We start from the raw sequence: 19,294 nt of genomic DNA, 5'->3' as shown, positions 1-19,294 counted from the left end.
CCAGCTCTCTTTTGAAACTATAAACCTGCTGCTTTCTTTAAAAAAAAACAACCTAAAAGTCCGATAATCACATTTTCTTTTCCTTGTTTCTTGTTCATTACTTGCAGGACCAAATATATAAATGAAGGGTTTCAGGGAGAGACTCAGCTGTTGAAGCCAGTCAGCCTGGACCTGGAAATCCAGAGAAATCTGTCATCCAACTGGTACCACAGCATACCTGACATCGAGATCACTGCCCATCTTAAACCACTGAGTGTAAGTACTACAGTAGGAAAGCACAATAGAAATGACTTAATGTACTGGTACAGTTTTCTAGATAGGCTTTTATTTCCTTGGAACACATCTGGGGAGTGAGATCATCTTGTATTTGGGGTCTAGACTTTTGAGTGTCACATTTCTAGATGAGGCGCCTATCTGTAAACCGCCTATGACTGAGGTCATCTGTCTCTCACAGTAGCAGTACCAGGGGAGGTGAGTCAAGGCCACTGTCTGAAACAAAGTGGCCTAAAGGAAGAGCAAGTTATCCAACAGTGAAGGCCAAGTTATAATGCAAATTGTAATGCCTTGGATGTCAGCAGAGTCATTCAACAGCTGTCCAAGAGCCAAGAAACCTGGTGTTACAGAGAGTAATGTCTAAAAACTCTAGTCCAAAAAGATGTCTTAAAAACAGGAACAGTGAAAGAAAATCTTGTCATGGTCTTAAATGTGTGAGACTAAAAGGATAGCGTGTAAATATGCAAGTAAAAAAATTGGGAAAAATGTACACAACCTTTTTGGGTTTGCCCATATCGCCACTGTATATAGGAAATGTGAGACATCAGACATTGTAAAGTCTATCAGATATGACTGAATGAATATGACTCAATGATTAATTTATTTAAGTTGAATGTGGCAATTTAATCTAAAGTGTTAAAGATGGTTTTAATGGTACAGAAGCCTGGCTGAAGTTCTCATACTCCTACTGCTGATACTGTACTCTATATCATTAGATAGTTTAAAATCAGCCTCTCATTACTTGAGCAGGTAGGTAAAGTGAGCAAGTTTGGTGATATTTAAACACAAATGATGGTGCTTAAAGTAGAGCAGACTGCAAACTATGAACTCTTAAATTTTCAAGAGGAAGGCAATGAGCAGTCAATAGACTGAAACAAACTTCTAGAACAGTTTTATGAATTTTTATGGCATCACCAAATATAAATATTCATATTTGTACACAGTATTTGTGAGTAGCCAAATTTAAGTACTTAACTTGGTATGTAAACAAAGTGGCGTTAGTGCATTATTTTTGAATAAGAATCGTTCTTTTTTTTAACAAGGTATTTTCTTAAAAAAGGCTTTTCCAAAAAGTTAAAAAAGGGAAGGGGTTGTCTTATAATCAGAGCTACTCTATATGGACAAAAGTATTTGGCCACACCTTTTAATTATTGAATTTGGGTGTTTCAATCTGACCCATTGCCACAGCTGTATAAAATCAAGCACCTAGCCATGCAGTCTCCATTTGTAAACATTTGTGATTAAAAAATGAGTCATTCTGATAAGCTCACACAGTCACCTGCAAGTGATATATATTATATATTAGAAAGTGGAAGCATTTGGGAACAACAACAACTCCACTATGGAGCAGACTGTGTAAAATCACAGGGCGGGGTCAACGACTGCTAAGGCGTATGGTGCATACAGGCCATTGATTCCATACTTCAGATATCTAAACTTCCACTGGCATTCAAGGAAGCACAAAAACTGATTTCTGCGGCTGAGAAGCTGCAATGCCAGTCTCACATCACCGAGTCCAACGCCAAGTGTCAGATGGAGTGTTGTAAAGCACACCAGCACTGGACTGTGGACTGTGGACTAGTCCCCTTATCTCTAGTGTAGAACAGTCTTAATGCTTCAACGTACCGAGACATTTTTGACAATGCTATGCATACAACTTTGTGTCGAGTTTAGGGAAGGCCTTTTTCTATTTCTACATGACTGTGTCCCAGTGCACAAAGCAAGGACTAGAAAAACATGGTTTGATGAGTTTGTTGTGGTAGAACTTGACTGGCTCGCACAGGGCCTTGACCTCAACTTCATCGAGCGCCTTTGGGATGAACTTGAGTGGAGATTAAGAGCCAGGCCTTCTCATCCAACACCAGTGCCTGACCTCATAAATATTCTACAGAATAAATGGACACAAATTCCCACAGGCAGATATTTTGTCATTTTATGTCACATCCAAAGAAGGAGCAATCCCTAACACAGTGACATAAAAGTGTGTATATGCACCTAAACAAATACATTGATTGATTGACAGTTTCAAAAACTGTTTTCAGAAGTAAATTTGTAACATCCTTTATTAGAACATTAATAATATTCTTTGTTTTTTGTGAATCCTTGAGTTCTTGTTGTTATGTCTGTTAAATCACTTTGTAAACATCTGTTTTTAAAGGTGCTATACAAATAAAGTTATTATTAATATTTATTTATTTTCCTAACAGCTGATCCTCAGTCAGGATGACATGACAGTAGTCCTGAGGACTCTGAGTGAAAACCTCTCAGAGAAATCTGATGCTGTTCCTGCTGCCCCTCCTGTTCCAACCACAGACCACTCTTCTGACTCTGTGTCCAACAAAGAGTCTCAGGGCTCAGGAACCACAGGACCAGCCAGCAGTAAGGAGTTATGGTTATACTTGCTTGTATTATGTATTTTAAAATTTAAACCTAAAAACATCATATGATTTTGTTGTTCTTGATGATTATTCTGCAGGTAACACAGTCGTGACGTCTGCTGTTGTGGAGACGCAGAAAAGCAGCAGGCTGAAGATCACGCTCAAACTGGACTTCAAGTTTGACTCAATGACACTCATCTTGTACAGCCCCAATGAGAATGTGGTAATCCTATAAACATTGTTTGTGAGTTTATAAATAGAAAGCAAGGTTTATTTGTCAATACTTGCATAACACTGTGTAAACTTATTCATCTAGATACAGCTGTTGGATTCCCACGATGAGCAGCTGAAGTTGGCAGAGTTCACTCTGGGCACAATCTCCACCTCCGTCCACATGTTTTCCGATGGCTCCATGAAGGCCTCAGTGCTACTGGCTACTTGTCTGCTTGATGATAAGAGACCCAGGATCAAGATGGTCACTCCAAGGTACGAATGATGCATATGGACACATGTTTAACAGAGTAGAAATTGATCGTCAATACAAATATCTCAGACACTCTCAGATATTCATACTTAAACTTTGTCCCCTCCTCTCATTTGTACCCTAAACTCTATTAAACTCCATCCTCTCTAGGATGATGGCGATGCGTCCCGGTGCAGAACAAAACATGATGGTGGAGGTGAGCTACCATCAGGGCCGAGATGGCACCACTTTGGACACATTGGTGCAGGATGTTTACCTCTGTGCCAGCATGGAGTTCCTGCTCACGGTGGCAGACATCTTTCTCAAGGCCACCCAGCAGGGATTCACTCAGGTGCCACAGTCGAAGAGCAGCAGCGGGGCGGGGGATAAAAAGAACATAAACTCCTCTGTCACATCTAAAGAGTCAAGTGAGTTTACCATGTCAATAAGCGTGTTTACATGGTCTTTAGTATCCCGGTTATGAGCCTTATCCCGGTTTTGATCATAGTTGGGATAATGTGTTAGCATGCACACAGAGAAACCTGATTTGTTAATCTGTTTTTTGTAAGAAAAGTTCCTAGTTAGTACACATCAGTAGGACAGACAGAATATTTTTAGGGCTGTTTGCCACACCTGTTCGGAGTATTAAGGTTTTTATACAAGAATTAACTTTTAGAAAATTATCTTATTTATGTTAAGAAAATGTGCTTAACTTAAGTAGGCTATAGGTAGCAAAACAACTGTGGAAAAGTGTCTGGATGGAGATGAGTAAAAGGGAAATTGCACACAAATAGGGTAACATCATTTTTGTATTAAATTCTTATGAATATTTGGAGATTATGATTATTATTTGTAACTTAGAAAATTTAGCAGAGACACCAAGTAAGAGCTAAGCAATCCTGCAAGTGACTTAAATCACTAAATAACTCTCAGAAACCATTTCAGAATTAATGTGTTACATGAAAACGTGGGTAGCTCAAAGTGGGCCTTGAAAGATCAAGCTGTTACTTTGAAAATTACACCAGAAGAGTAATAGTTTCTACATTTCAGGTCTCAAACATGTTAACACATTGGTTCCCAACCTGGGGTCCTGGACCCCCTGGGGGGTGCCAAATATATTAAGGGAGGCATTAGGGATTGTCTGCTCTGAGGCTGCCAAAATTAGATTTGCAAATATCGACTAAAACCATGAAAAAGCAGCTATTATGTAGTTTCTACAAAGGTCTTTTGATAAGAAAGCATGCATAGGCCTTTTTTTGTAGTTTTTTTCAGTGAAACAGTTAAAATCTGTGTTGATTTATGGTGGCAGTGTGTCACTTTTTCTTCTCTCTTGGGTCCTGAGGGGGCTTTGCTTTTCTTAGGTACATGTAGGGGGGTCTCCAAGGTAAAATGGGGGGGAATCACTGTGTTAACAGACTTGGCAGGATGCTTACCAAGTGCTGTCTATCCCTCTTTGGCTCACAGAGCTTTCTCAGTAACTCATAGTGTCAGTGGTCATTTTCTGTCTTCACAGTATATTATGCTCACAGTTAATTAATAGCTGAAAAATAAACTATTCAGTTCACTGTTGATGTAAATATGAGCGTGTTAAGACAACACTGCCATCAGCTTACACAGACTGATCCATTGCAGACACAGCAGTCTAATTGTCACTCACTGTCTCTGGACGGAGCAGACCAGCAGTTCCTCCACCAAACATCCAAAATATTTCAAAGTATCTAAAGTTAAATGAACGGTTTAATCAAAGTCACGCCTGTGCAGGTAGTCCATCAGAAAATGGGATACGGCGTATACAAGGCACAGTATCATTATTTCTACCTTGTTGCCGTATGGACTGAGCTATTGTTTTACTCTGATATTGTCTTCCCCTGTAGCTGCTGCTCCAGCCGTTGTGTCAAAGACAGAGATGAATGTTGTGGTGAGAAACCCAGAGATTGTTTTTGTAGCTGACCTGACACGTGCAGACGCCCCGGCCCTGGTGATGACCACAGAGTGTGAGCTAGTGATGAAAAGTGACGCAGAGGGATCACAGATGACAGCTGCTATCAAAGACCTCAAGGTCTATATTTGTTTTATGATCTAAAATTTAAAAAATATTAATTTGTGAAAGGACAGAGGTCTGACTTAATAAAGTGTGTCTTCTTTATGATTTTTACTGTAGGTAGTTGCTTGTCCCTTTCTGAGAGAGAAGCGAAGAAACAACGTGACGACGGTGCTGCAGCCTTGTCAGGTTTTCTTCCAGAGTACGCAGACACCAACATCCCCTCAAGCTATGGAAGTCTCAATCAATGCGCTCACTCTGAAGGTAATTCTTTTCTTACTGTTATAACACATTCTGAATTCAGGAATAGATAAAACTATCCCATCAAATACATTTTTTAAGGCTTGGGCTACTCTGTCTAGACAAGGAAGACTATATTTACTTTGTTGAAAGGATGATACAGTATACCCGACTCTCAGCTAAAAGCAAGATCAGTCATTATTGATTGATGAGAAGAATGATATATCGTGTAATGATCATCACAGCTCTTTGTCACAGATCAACTAATCGCTGAACCTTGTTTTGTATCAGCTGCCTTTAATTGAAATTTTGGCAGCAGTTGAAAGTATTGATGTCTGCTGCTTGTATGAAAAAGCCATACTTGAAAGTACTGATTTTTATTGTCAATTAGTTTAAAAAAGCTTTACATCCCTCTCTGCCTAGGTGTCTCCTATCATCATCAACACTGTGATCACAATCCAGTCAGCGCTGACACCCAAAGCAGAGACACCTGAGGAGCTGGAAAGTCCTGTTCCTGTGGACTTGTGGGAGAAACGCAGCTGGAAGGAGCTCAAACTCTGGTTCCTAGACGAAGAGGGCGATGAGGACACAGCGTCACTGGCTCCACTGATACCACAGGGAGAGTCATTACAGGTATTCACCGAGTGGCTGATTGAATACTTAAGTATTTCCATGATATCTCGTTTTTAATGATCAACTTTGCTTATTTCTCTGTCTATCTGTATTTTATCATAAACATTGAATGAAGAAAAAGATTTTCCAGTGTGATTCATCGGATAGTGTTGGTCATTGCATTGACTATCTGTCTTCGTAGCTGAGCATCAAGTTGATATGTCTGACTCTGGAGGCTGGAGTAGGACATCGGACCGTCCCAATGCTTCTAGCCAAGTCCTCCTTCCATGGAGATGTCAAAAACTGGTCAACACTCATTAATTTGCACAGCGAGCTCAACCTGGAGGTAAAACACGAGTATTACATACATTTCTAAATGGTGACTGTTGAACCTAATCCTGATTTTTACAATCTTTCCATGAAGTAGTTTGAAATATTTTGGTCATCTTAAAAAAGCAGTGTTTTCATGTTTTTCTTTTGTTTTCTAGGTTCACTATTTCAACGAGGTGATGGGAGTGTGGGAACCACTGCTGGAGCCTTTAGAGGATGAGACGAGAGACGGTTTTAGACCATGGAGACTGGAACTGAAGGTAGTTGTATACCTAAGCCTCGGATCTTTTCCTGCACTTTGGAAAAATTTAGAAAAACTGTGCACAGAGTTAAACCAGTTGTAGGATATAAGCACATGTGTAGAATCTTCCTAAATTATGGTGTCACACACTGGCTCACATTGATGTTTTTGTGGAAGTTTTGGCTGGAAATTAGAAGTTTGGGTAAAAAATGTAGCTGTTTGCATTTAGTGTTGGGATACTTAAAAGAATAATGCTCCATATTACTTCATTTCACATTGCTTCAGTAATTGTTAACGCTCAGACCTTGTTTGTATAGCACCAATTCATAACCAGAGTCATCTCAAGACACTTTACAAAAAGGGCAGGTCTAGACTATAATGCATCGTCAATGCTAATCACCATGAGCTCATCTCTAGAGGTATTTAGCCTTATTACAGTGGCGAAGAAAACCTTCCCTTTAACGGGCAGAACCAGACTCATGTTTTCAGCCATCTTGCGAAACTGCGCTTGAGTTGGAAAAGAGGTAGGGGGCTTGGGGGTGGGGCAGAAGCAGGAAGAGGGACAAGAGAAACAACTAAACAACAAATGGAAGACAGATTTGGGGATGGCATGCCCATTAACTTATCTCCAATCTTGTAGGATATAGCTATAACATCAATAATTATGGTAGCAGCATGCGAAGAATTAGCAATAACATCAATGATTGATAAAAAAACAAACAATGCAATATTAGCATTAGCAGCTAGGATGATAATGACATAGAAAGCACTATTATTAATAATTATAGCAGTTAACATACAATTGTGCTTAGATTTAAATTAACTGTTTTAGTAGTGATAATAGAAGGAGGGAAGATGTTTGGTCCACAACAGCAGGACATCCGTACCACAGATCCAGATAAATCTATGAGGCACGGGGGCCAGGAGCAACCAAGGAGACAGAACTAGAGCAGAAAGACGCACAGCATGTAATATGCAGTAATATGATATGAATGCATACAGAGACAAAGGAAGAGAGGAGGAGAGAGAGAAGGTCATTGTGCCATCTAAGGGCTGGTCCAGGCCTGAGCCAGTCCTAACAATAAGCTTTATCAAAGAGCAAAGTTTTCAGCCTACTCTTAAAGGTAAAGAGAGGGTCTGCCTCTCGGACCCTGATAGGCAGATGATTCCAAAGGAGAGAGGTCTGATAACTAAAGGATCTATCTCCTATACTACTTATAGAGACTGAGGGTACCATGAGAAGGCCAACATTTTGGGAGCGCAGTGATCTAAGGGGATTATATGGCATGCTCTTCAAGCTCTTCAAGATAGGTTGATACCTGATCATTAAGGTATTTGTAAGGAAGAAGAATAATTTTAGATTCTATTCTAGATCTTATAGGAAGCCAATACAAGATGCGACTGATTTTAGCCATGTTGCGAAGGAAAGAAGAAAGAAAATTGTCTTTGAAACATTCTTTCTGTGAGTGTTGATGGAGATATTGCTATATATTACTGATTGCATAGAACTCCTAGATTTCTCACAGTGATGCTGGATGCCAGACTAATGCTTTTCTCGTGCTACATACACTGAAACTTGTACATTATGTACACACAGTCTTTAAACCTTTTTATTTCTTTATACCCAGATGAAGAAGAAGCCACTGAAGTCCACTGAGATGTTAGATGAGTTGGACTACAACATCCCCGACTATAAGACCGTCATTGTCATCAGCAGTGAAGACCAGCTCAATATCACTCTTTCTAAATGTGGACTCAGCATGCTGAGTAACCTTGGCACGGTATGAAAAAAGCTTGGTTTGATTTTACTGAGAAGTCTATTGATGTGTAGTCATCTATGATTTTCATGTTCTCATCTTTCCCCAGGCATTTGCTGAGGCTGCCAAACAGACGGCAGACTCCTTCCAGAAAGATGAAGCTCCATTTGTAGTGAAAAATCGCCTGGGCCTGCCAGTTTCTGTCCGCCACAGTGAGATGTTTAGTCCCATTGGCCAGCAAAGTACAAACAGCACCGTGCAGCTTGAAGATGGAGGAACCCTCGGGATGGATTATACAACCACAACAGACTCAGACCAGTTCTCAGCGATGATCTCTTTGAGTGGAAAAGACTACTACATAGAGCCAAGTAAGTTACCCACGCATTACTGCCACTGTGTAGTAAATATTGTCCATATAAAGAGATGGACAGCATGGCAGCTCCCTGAAAGTGAAGCCAAAACATTTAGAGGCACCCCCCCCCCCACTGACTGACTGTAGTACAGGTCATAAACCTGCCTCCTATGTGTTAACAGATTGGACATGTCACATGGGTCAAAGTACATGTCAAACACATTTTTCTAAACCTATTTTCTGTCAGTGAAGTTCTTATGCTGATTAATGTAAGAGTGGTTGCTTGTCTGAGAATTAAAATTGTTTTTATGTTTCGCTGTAAAAGAGAGCATGACAAGCATGCCAACTCTGCTGACAAATGTGACTACTGCTGTGCCTTGTGCACCAGATTAGGAGATTAGAGGAGGAACTTAAGAAGCACTAACTCAAGAAACATTTAACTTTTCAATGTGAGTGTATACTTGACATTAAAACAAGAGTTATACTTTGGACTGTACCAAGCTGAGGGATCTTAGTTTTTATCTTTATGTTAAAGGTAAAAAAGCAACTTTCTGAATTTAACATGGCAAAAATTATACTTACAGAGGGTTAAAAGAGAGTGAAGTCAGACTTTTTGCAGATTTGTTATTAGTTCTGTGTTTTTAATGAAAAGGATGGCACTCCCCTCAGCTGTCTGTGTCTCAGTCAGAAGCTCAAACATGATTTATACATGTATTTTCAAGTGAGCCCCCCCTTCAAATCAGATTTACCAAAAAGCAATGAATTCTTTATTTTTTTGTTTAGTCTCAAGAGGCTTACAAGATGTTCAGAGTGGCTGTTTTTATAGGCAGGTGAATTTGCAAGCCATCTGCAAATTGGAAAGAAATTTGTAAAAATGGGCTCCAATTGAAAAATATGTAAGGAAAATTTTGGGGGCCCTAAAATTAACCCTTAAGGGCTCCATAGTCTAGCAGGGCTATTGCAGAACAAGTTGGGAGTAATGAACTAGATGGACAGAGGAGGTACTCCAAAGATTGATGATGTGGTATGACCATTTTAATGTGTCGCTAGTGATGGTCACGGCTGTCTGAACCACGCTGTTGAAAGTCTGCTTTGGAGGTTACACAGTACAGCACAACTATGGCTTCCAAATACTATATTGATAGCTGTTTCTAAACCAATGAAGCAAAAATAGAGACCTTTAGCCTCACGTATCGGTTAATTTCTTGTTTGTCATTACTAAACGTGAGCAAACTCTGTGAGTAGGTGAAGTTGTGCTGTCAATATTTTTATACAGTCAGAGGTAGTCACTCATCAATTACTGTATACATCTTATCTATCATCTTTTTGAAAGCATTATGTGATTAAAACTTTGCATTTCTTTAAAAGTGACCAATTTGTGGCTGTTAATTGAAGTCTTAAACTTCTATGACAATCATTTTTATCCATCTCTTTTGCCTTAGTTCAATATCAGAATATAAATGTCAGAGCTAAATACATTGTTACTGTTATCTTTCTTTACAGCCCCGATGGGCCACACCTCAGCCAGCGTGATCCCCCTGATCAAGGTGGGCAGAGGAATGTACAGTGTGATGCACAATGAGTCAGGAGTCACTCGCTTCCTGGTCTGTCAGATTTACTCAGTGGAGGGCAGCAAGTACATCAAGATCCGCTCTCCTTTCCAGGTACACTCTAGGATATCCTTTACAAGATTTACTCATTTAGCTAATTAGATATAATATAGGATTTAAAAACAGAGGCTAAGCCTTAATGTTTTTATCTTTGTTTTCATGTAGATCATCAATCATTTCACAATCCCATTCAAAGTGTTTGAAGGATCAACATGTCTGGGTACAGCCCTTCCTACTGAGGAGTTCTGTGTTCCTCTGGACTCATACAGGTATACGGACACAGCCTGCTCACATCCTCAAACAGCCTCTTTTCTCTCTTTTATTTCTATACCATTCAAGATCTGACTCTCTGCTGCCCCCCTCAGGTCTGAGTTGAGCCTGCGGCCGGTAACAGAGGATGATGTTGACAGTAAAGACGAGCAGTTTGAGTGCTCAGAAGGTTTCAGTTACGAAGATGTCAGCAACCAGCAGCCAGAGGCACGCCTACAGCAGAGCTGCCGTCGCACTGGAGACCAGGGCGGTGTGATGGTTGTCAACATTGTGCCGGTAAAAGATGCTGTGACTTTCAAACACACTGGAGAAGCCGGGGAGAACTTTGATGTGCCGTTTGTGCTTCACCTTTGGCCTTCCATCCTGCTCCGCAACCTGCTACCCTACCCCATCTCATACAAACTCAAGGTAGGATGTGTTCACTACAAAGGGTGACAGCTGTAGTTTTAAAATGGTGGAGGATATTATCAATTTTGCATGTGTCAGCTAATTACATTGTAATAAAATTTCAAATAAGCAAAAACTAATGCCTTATGAAGAAGTACCCAGCTACTCGTTTGATGCATTTAATGCATTAAAATGAATCTATTGTCTAATATTTGTAACATGTTTTCATAAGAGCAAAGATATGCACTTTATTCTCTCAGCTGCATTTAATTGAATTTTGGCATAGGTTATAAAGTTTTAGTGCTTTTTTATTTTTTGGCTAAACTTCTGCACACTGTCTGATTTACAGTAATACATTTATTGGCTAATATTTACTACTCAACCTTTATCAAGCAAACAGTTTGTTAAGCGGGAAGTGGTTACTAGACTGCAACCATAACTATGACATCAACGCTTACAAGGCAAATGAACAAACACCTTACATCTCCTTTCTGAAGGAGAGCACACATACAGGACACAGAAAGTTTTCAACCTCCTTCACTTCACAGTTGTTTAAATTCCTTTTTCCCTTGTTTATTGACACTCTGTATCCCATAATGACAGGGAAAACAGGATTTTAGATTTTTTTGCAAATTTATTTGAAATAAAAAACTATCAACAACCTTTACAACAATTTACAAACTTCTAAAGCATGTTTCAGTATCAAGGCATCATCAGAATCATGAAACACGGGGCATGATGTTAAACTGTCGGTTGTGCCAATAGGTGGTATACACTTAGCTGAGGGTTTCCTTGTTATTAAGAGTGATTGGGAGTTCTCCTGGTGTTTCCTCCTGGTGGTTCCTTGATGTTAAGAGCGTCATTAGAGGTGCATCTCACTTACCTGAGGGTTTCCTTGACGTTAAGAGTGATTGGGGGTCCTCCTGGTGTTTCCTCCTGGTGGCTCCTTGATGTTAAGAGCGTCATTCAAGGTGCATCTCAGATATGGACGGATGTAAGTTTGGGACACATCATCAGGAGTGTACCTGTGAGTCATAGGGTGTTTCGGCCTTTTAAACACTAGACACCCTCATCAAAGGCGGCCAGCTACAGGGTGATCAAGCCTGAGCTTGTGTCCCATGCCCAATCACGAGATGCACAGATGTTGTTTGTGGGGGGGTTCTGTCCTGGGTTCTCAAGTGGAGAAGGGGGTAGGGGTGTTAGTGAGTGGGTCCTCTTGCTGTTGTTGGAGCCCAGCAAGGGTCCTTCCGCTTGAGCCATATCCACTGGCTACTCCTTTCGGCTGCTTCGGACACAGATCTAATGATCTGCCACAGAGCCTGTCCATGGCTTCCCAGGTCCTTCAGCAGCCTGATGGTGGAAGTAGCGACAAATCCTCTGCATCCCACTTCGACTGGACAGACTTTAGTCTTCCATCCTCATTGTTCTGCATTGTTCAACCGAGTCCCCATGGTACTGAGTGGTCTATGATTCACACAGACTTGAGTGAAGGGGACCAGAGGACCATGTCTGGCCTAAGGGTGGTGGATGCAATCTCAGGTGGAAAGACTAACTGTTGGCCAATGTCTACAAGCATCTTCCAGTCACAGGCCATGGCTAGTTGTCCAGTTTCTGGCTTGGTGAATGCTGGTGCCTTGATGGTATTGTTTGCTCTCAGGGGCAGGGAGTTGGCTGTACTCCTCCTGATCTCGAGTTCAGGTTTGACTAGATAAGTTCCTGGTGAAGCCTTCATGCTGAGTCAAAGTGTGTTTGTAAGGTCTACATGTAGATTTGAAAATCTGCCTGTTGAACTATGTCACATAAGCTCAACAGGCAGACGTTATCATGTCGGGACAGGATTCTTCATCATCAATTAGGCCAGTTAGTAGATAAAGCTCTTGCTGAAGCCAGTTGTGAGATTTGTATTCCATTTCCCTTTCTTCCCAAAATCCACCTAGAGGGTTAGGACCCCTAATTTGAAAAATACTGTTTTGATCTAAAGTTTTCAATTAAACTAACCCTAACCCTGTCTGCTGATCAACAGGACAGTGGGGTCTCTGCCCCTGAAGCTACTCTGGACCCAGGTCACTCTGCCCAGCTTCATACTGCAGTCATCAATCAGACAAGTCTAGATCTTCGTCTGCTGAGCTACCTGGCTCAGGACTGGTCTGCTCAGTACAGGTGTGACTGAAATTTTCACCTGTTGTTTCCTTTTTTACTTTGCTATTTATTCTTTCTTTATTTTGTCTTTGTTGTCTGCATATTCTGAATATTAAGGCATGAAACTATCTGTATAGTGGTGAAATGCATGAATGAATACAAAAGAAAATATGAAAGTTAAACACTCACAATTTTAAAAGGCTGATCTTCACTCATAACTATGACATAAAAAGTCACAATAATAAGACATTAGTCAAACTATGGGAAAGTGAGGCTTAATTGTGAGAAAAAAATTGACAAAGAATTTTAATCCTAATATTTTATTTCAGAGCTTTGACTTTTTAATCAGCAGCTTGAACCTTGAACATTTGTCTCATATTTTTTGCTTTTTATTTAATACTTTTGACTAAAGCATTTTTTTTTTTTTACTTGAGTGCTTAACTTCTGTTTTTACTGGTGGATATGGCTTCTCCTAAATACATGTATTCACAGACAGAAAATTCTGCTGTAAATTTCCTCACCAGAATAAACAATCATCTTCTCGTTCAGGCTCCACAGTGACCAGGAAGAGATCACCTTCATAGTTTTCCAGTCTCTACGAGAGAATGATGAAGATGATGGTGAAGGGGAGGACAGGAAGAGGGCAGAGTTGGACATAGCGGTGCATGTTAAATATGACTTGGGACAAACGGTGATTGCTATCCACTCACCATACTGGATGGTGAACAAGACGGGCAGGCTGCTGCAATACAAGGCAGATGATATTCACCGGAAACATCCGCTGGACTACGACATGCCTCTGCTCTTCTCCTTCAAACCCCGATATTTCCTGAAAAACAACAAGGTAAGAAGTTTTAAAGGTAATTAAAAGAAGACAGAGATAGGAGCACACCCCAACAATTGAATCTGTAAAGGTGCACAACCATAAAGACTTTGAAATCTAAAGAGTCAGCACTCAGACATCTCCATTAGGATTTTTATTTGTTCATGGGCTTTGCAAATACCATGGTGAACGTGCTCTGGCATGTAGCCTTCCTTAACTTTGTGATGACGATGATTTGAGTTTTTACTTTTATATTGGAAGCTTATTCTTTTAATCCTTCAGGTCCGTCTGATGATCTCAGACAGCGAGCTCTCTGACGAATTCTCTCTGGACACTGTGGGCAGCCATGGAGATGTGAAATGTAAAGGTCGCTACAAAGATTACCTGGTAAGATTTTTACATTCAGATACACCGTCAGCTTTCTTTTATGTGACTGTGGTAAAATACATTATTTTGATCTGGGAATTTGTGTGACCTCTGTTTATTCCAAGGTGGGTGTGAAGATTGATGCAAGCACCTTCAGTTTGACCCGCATCGTGAGCTTTGTGCCGTTCTACATGCTGGTCAACAGAACAAAGCACAGCATCTTCATCTGTGAGGAAGGGCAGGAGAACTGGACTGAGGCTCAACCAGAACAGGTCAGAGATTTAAAAATAATTTTTAGTTTTCATCTGTTTCCTTGAACATGCACTCGGTTTGTTGGCTTTTTGTTTACTTTTACTTCTACAAATGAGAAGTGGTAGAGGGACATCAGCGCACTCCATTCATGAATTAGTGGATGGAAAATGATTGAGAATAGGCGATGACAGAGGTATTACCCTAATTAATACATTAAATGTGGTTAATTAGAGTACTGTCTCAATTCTTTGCCATCAGGCAAAAAACATTAAAGCAATAAATCGCACCTGTAGTTGCTAACCAGCCCCTGATCTTTTAAAGATTTAGTTGTTTTGTTTAATAGTTAATGATTTACTGTGTTGAGATTTTCAGATGAAACTCTAATTGAAAAGTGTTATTTAAAGATTTGTTTGCTCCTTCATTTAGTCAGCCATTCCCTTCTGGCCTGAGAACGACACCAAGCTGCTGAAGATTAAAGTAGATGGATGTTTGTTGCCTCCTCAAAGGATCGACTTTACACGACCAGAAAACTGCCTCCTGCTTCATCTGGACAACTCAGTGAGTAAATGTTTACAAAAAAGTTTTCTTTATAAGACTTATTTTTCATGTTTTTTTTTTTTTTCTTCAAAGTTTATTTTGTAGAGTTTTTAATGCCAATATTTGGATAGGACAGTGGACACAGTCCCTATAAAAATGCCAAAGTGAAAACAGATTTCTACAAAGAAATGTCAGTTAAATAAAAATATGTAATGTAAAATACGTGATTGCATAAATATTCACCCCCTTTAAAGTGACTGACCTAACTCAACAGAGGTCTAGTCAATTGGTGCTAGAAGTCTAACAGTTAGTGAAATAGAGATCACCTGAGTGCAGTGAATGTGTCTCAAGTGATTGTAATATAAAGACGCTTGTGTCTGGAAGGTCCAGTCACTGGTTTATCAGTATTACTGGCTACCATTACACCATGAAGACAAAAGAATACTCCAAGCAACTCAGAGGAAAGGTCATTGAAAAGTATAAGTCAGGGGATGCATACAAAAAAAATCCAAGGCGCTGAACATCCCCAAGAGTTCAGTTAAATCCACTGTTGCAAAATGGAAGGATTATTGCATATATGTGAATGTGCCTAGTTCAGGCCATCCTCACACATGAGAAGGAGACTCATGAGAGAGGCCACCAAGACAGTTGAAACAACTGAAGGAGTTACAAGCTTCGGCAGCTGAGATAAGAGACTCTGCGTACAACTGTTGCCCAGGTTCTTTACCAGTCAAAGCTTTATGGGAGAGTGGAAAAGAGAAAGCCAGTGTTGAAGAAAAATCATTAAATTTCAACTAGAGTTCGGCAGAAGGCATTTAGGAGACTCCATGGTCACGTGGGAGAAAGTTCTTTGATCTGATAAGACCAAAATGGTGCTTTTTGGCCATCAGACAAGACATTATGTTTGGGGCACACCAATCACTGTACATCAGCACAAACACACCATCCCCACTGTGATGCATGGTGGTGGCAGCATCATGCTGTTGGGATGCTTCCCGACATCCTGCCCTAGAGGGTTTGTAAAGGTAGATCCTGGAGAACAATCTTATGTAGTCTGCAAGAACTTCGGCCTTGGAGAAGATTTATTTTTAAAGAAGAACAGAGTAAAATTGCACTGTCCAGATGTGCAAGCCTGATTGCAGCCAAATTTGCATCTACTAAATATTGACTTGAAGGGTGTTAATATTTATGCAATCACTTATTTCAGCTTACATGCTTTTATTCAATTGACATTGGTTTGTAGAAATCAGTTTTCACTTTGACATGAAAGAGTTTTTTTTGTCAGAAAAGCCAAATTATATTGACCATGATTGATTGATAAAATCAACAAATGGGTAAAACATCCAAGGAGTTGAATACTTTTTATAGGTAATGTAAAGCCAGAAACTTGGAAGAGAGAGAGTAGGAAATGACAAGAGGAAAAGGAGCACAGGTTGGACTTGAACTCTTTCCATCTGCTTTGAGGATAACGGTCTCTGTACATGACATGTAGACTTAACCACTAAGCCATCGGTGCCTCGCATTTATTCAGTCTTGATGGCTTCCAGAGCAGAAACTCGCACTATATTTAATTTCTTACACTTTTATCATGGGCCACAGGGTCTTAGCTTGAGATGAAGAAAGCATGTGCCTGTTTTATCTTTTCTTGTCTGCAGGTGGGTGGGATCATTGTTGACGTGAACCTGTCAGAGCACTCAGCCACTATCCGATTCTCTGAGTACCATGACGGTGCAGCACCTTTCCTCATCATTAACCACACCAAAGACCAGACTCTCCACTTCCACCAGAGGTAAGCGGTTTATGTTTTTATGCACAAAGAGGCTTAGACTGAGCGAGGGAAAGGATAGAAATTAGTTATTAGATTTGACAGAGATTAAACATGTCACTTTAGTTCGTTGTATCATGAAAAGTGTAACAAGTAGGCATTACTTTTAGACTCCAATTTAAGAATCTAAAGTAACCTCACCTGGCAAGTACTCAAATATCAGAAAGTGTATTTGTGAAATTTGTAAACTGAAATATCTAATTACATTAATTACCATAAAATGCAGTGTGTAAGACACACTTTTAATACCTATTTTAATCTAAAAGTGTGCTGCAACCATAGACTGTAGAACATATTGGAGGGTGACATCTGCCATTTGGTTGCAGAGTGGTGCTTTTTAGTCTAATTCATGTTGGCTGGCTTATTGAAAATGCTGTCTCGAACTAACTTTAAATCAACCAAGTAACAGACAAGGAAGTAGAAAAGTGGTACTCAACCTTATTTTACCCAGAAGCCACATTGTCTTAAAATTACTTTTGCAAGAGCCACAATCCAAAACTGAGAATATAAGGTAGATCCACTGATCAATTGATCCATCGCTGAAATGAAACAATGAATTGGTGGTTTATTGTGTTGTTACATGGGATGCAATTGGCTACTTAAAAATGCCTTTATAGTGTCAGAAGAAAGGATAGGTCAGTGATAATGAGCATATATTTTTCTATTTGTTTATGTCACACACCTGCAGCTCTCCCACAAACATCGTTCCTCCATGCCTCATTTTGCAACCTTGGTTGTATGTTTCTGTTCTGTTGACAGTATTTATTATCATTTGTACATTTAACATAAAATAAAACCCCTTTGTTTGGACAAGTTTCATTAGGTTAATATCTCTTTTTAAAAGTATTATCTAATTTTAAGACCCTAGGCCCTATCTTTTTGATGGAAAGCAATTCAGGTCTTATTTTGATTTGTATGTCTTAAAACAACATTTTATTTGACCTTTTAGATTAATGCAGCTTGTGTAATTGTAATGACATATTTTTAAACTACAAATTAGACTTACAGTCTTGTTTAGTTTAAATTTTTTTGTGTTGTAGAATTCACATTAGGTTGGGAGCTCTGGTAATTAACCAATTAAGACACAATCTGGTTAAAAGACTCAAACAAACCTTTTTACCTGTACCAACCTGTAGTTTTGTGCCAGTGTTAGATAAACACACATTATCTACAGCTTGATTTCAGCATATCAGACATTTTTTTATACAAGCGTTCTCTATAAATGTGCTTTTAATCTGCTAAATGTCCTGTTATAAATTATGATGTGAAGATCAGTGATCTGTTCATTTGCTCCTGTGTTTCTCATTGATATTTGATCTATCTTTCTGAAGGAAATATTTTCATATTTTATACGCTGCAAACATGAAATTTTGATTTTACAAAAATGTATTTTTCATGGAAAATCTTTAAAATCTGCATTTGACTGATATCTGTTTTGCACGTGTGGAATGAAAATACTCCTGTTGCAGCGGCCTTAATCAGTTCTGTTGATGATGATTTTCAGTGATTGTTTTTGCTCATCGTTTATTTGTGTGTTGTGGGTCATGCAGCGCCAAGGAAGAAACCGTGTGGGTTCCTGACTCTCTGCTCGACCTCTCCTTCTCAGGGGAGGAGGAAAGGTAGACAAATATAAAAAGGGGAAAAACTCTTATGACACACTCTGAACTCAGGAAAAATCATAAAATTAAAACTCAACAGGAAGGAAAAAAGGGACAACAGAGGGGAAATTGACCTGCTGCATTAAGTTGTTTATTATGTCGCTCTTTCTTAAAGGGCCAAATAATGTATGCACATAAGAAAAAGCAGAGAAGCACATCTAAGGGTAGGGGTGTCCTGATTCTTGTTAGAATGAAAGAGAAGGATGAGGTGCTACTGCTGCATCGGCCCTTTCCAAAATAGTAAGAGATGCAACTGAGCCATATTCACTGTGACAAAACCTAAAGGCACATCTATAAAATGTTATTTTTTTAGTTAATTTTTGTAAACAAACCACGTTTCCATTTAATGAAAAGCCTTTTTGTGTTGTATTTTATCATTTTTTTATGCCTCTGAGATGATAGCCAAGGCCAGAGGCTTTTCGTGTGGGCCATTCTTGTCGGTGCAATATCTCAAGAATCCTCTGAAGTATCTTTGTCAAACTTTGAATAGATACTCATTATAAATTAGGAATGAACTGACTAGACATTTGAGGCCAAGGGTTAGGGTAATTAACGTCTGTTGCTGACAAACAGCTAGATTGTACCAGATTGCAGTCATATTGGCCATTCTCTTAATCATGCAAAAAATCAATATCCTTATTTAAACTAAAACAAAGGTGTTATTTAAATCCTGTCTCATACACCCAGCCAAAACGTTTATCAGATACAGATGTTACTGAATCAATATGGCCATAAATACT

At 39.5% G+C, this 19,294-nt stretch overlaps 1 protein-coding gene across 4 annotated transcripts in view; it reads left to right on the top strand.

The window, feature by feature from the left end:
* The window catches only part of vps13a (vacuolar protein sorting 13 homolog A), a 71,939-nt gene that overhangs the window by 30,856 nt on the left and 21,789 nt on the right, over positions 1-19,294 (top strand). For 3 of the 4 annotated variants that reach the window (XM_041787590.1, XM_041787593.1, XM_041787592.1), the window contains 22 exons: positions 108-255; positions 2,481-2,652; positions 2,750-2,874; positions 2,968-3,137; positions 3,286-3,542; positions 4,989-5,173; positions 5,276-5,419; positions 5,819-6,028; positions 6,210-6,353; positions 6,496-6,597; positions 8,207-8,359; positions 8,445-8,703; positions 10,191-10,351; positions 10,463-10,566; positions 10,663-10,975; positions 12,978-13,114; positions 13,643-13,937; positions 14,199-14,303; positions 14,408-14,554; positions 14,961-15,092; positions 16,727-16,860; positions 18,447-18,515. In XM_041787590.1, the coding sequence (XP_041643524.1) occupies positions 108-255; positions 2,481-2,652; positions 2,750-2,874; positions 2,968-3,137; positions 3,286-3,542; positions 4,989-5,173; positions 5,276-5,419; positions 5,819-6,028; positions 6,210-6,353; positions 6,496-6,597; positions 8,207-8,359; positions 8,445-8,703; positions 10,191-10,351; positions 10,463-10,566; positions 10,663-10,975; positions 12,978-13,114; positions 13,643-13,937; positions 14,199-14,303; positions 14,408-14,554; positions 14,961-15,092; positions 16,727-16,860; positions 18,447-18,515 (3,666 nt within the window). The remainder of the gene's footprint in view (positions 1-107; positions 256-2,480; positions 2,653-2,749; positions 2,875-2,967; positions 3,138-3,285; positions 3,543-4,988; positions 5,174-5,275; positions 5,420-5,818; positions 6,029-6,209; positions 6,354-6,495; positions 6,598-8,206; positions 8,360-8,444; positions 8,704-10,190; positions 10,352-10,462; positions 10,567-10,662; positions 10,976-12,977; positions 13,115-13,642; positions 13,938-14,198; positions 14,304-14,407; positions 14,555-14,960; positions 15,093-16,726; positions 16,861-18,446; positions 18,516-19,294) is intronic. The other variant, XM_041787591.1, reaches the window with a different exon arrangement.

This window comes from Cheilinus undulatus, linkage group 5 (assembly GCF_018320785.1).
Source record: "Cheilinus undulatus linkage group 5, ASM1832078v1, whole genome shotgun sequence".
Classification (NCBI taxonomy): domain Eukaryota; kingdom Metazoa; phylum Chordata; class Actinopteri; order Labriformes; family Labridae; genus Cheilinus; species Cheilinus undulatus.
The sequence above is the reverse complement of the archived record's forward strand: the minus strand, read 5'-3'. Positions and strand labels throughout refer to the sequence as shown.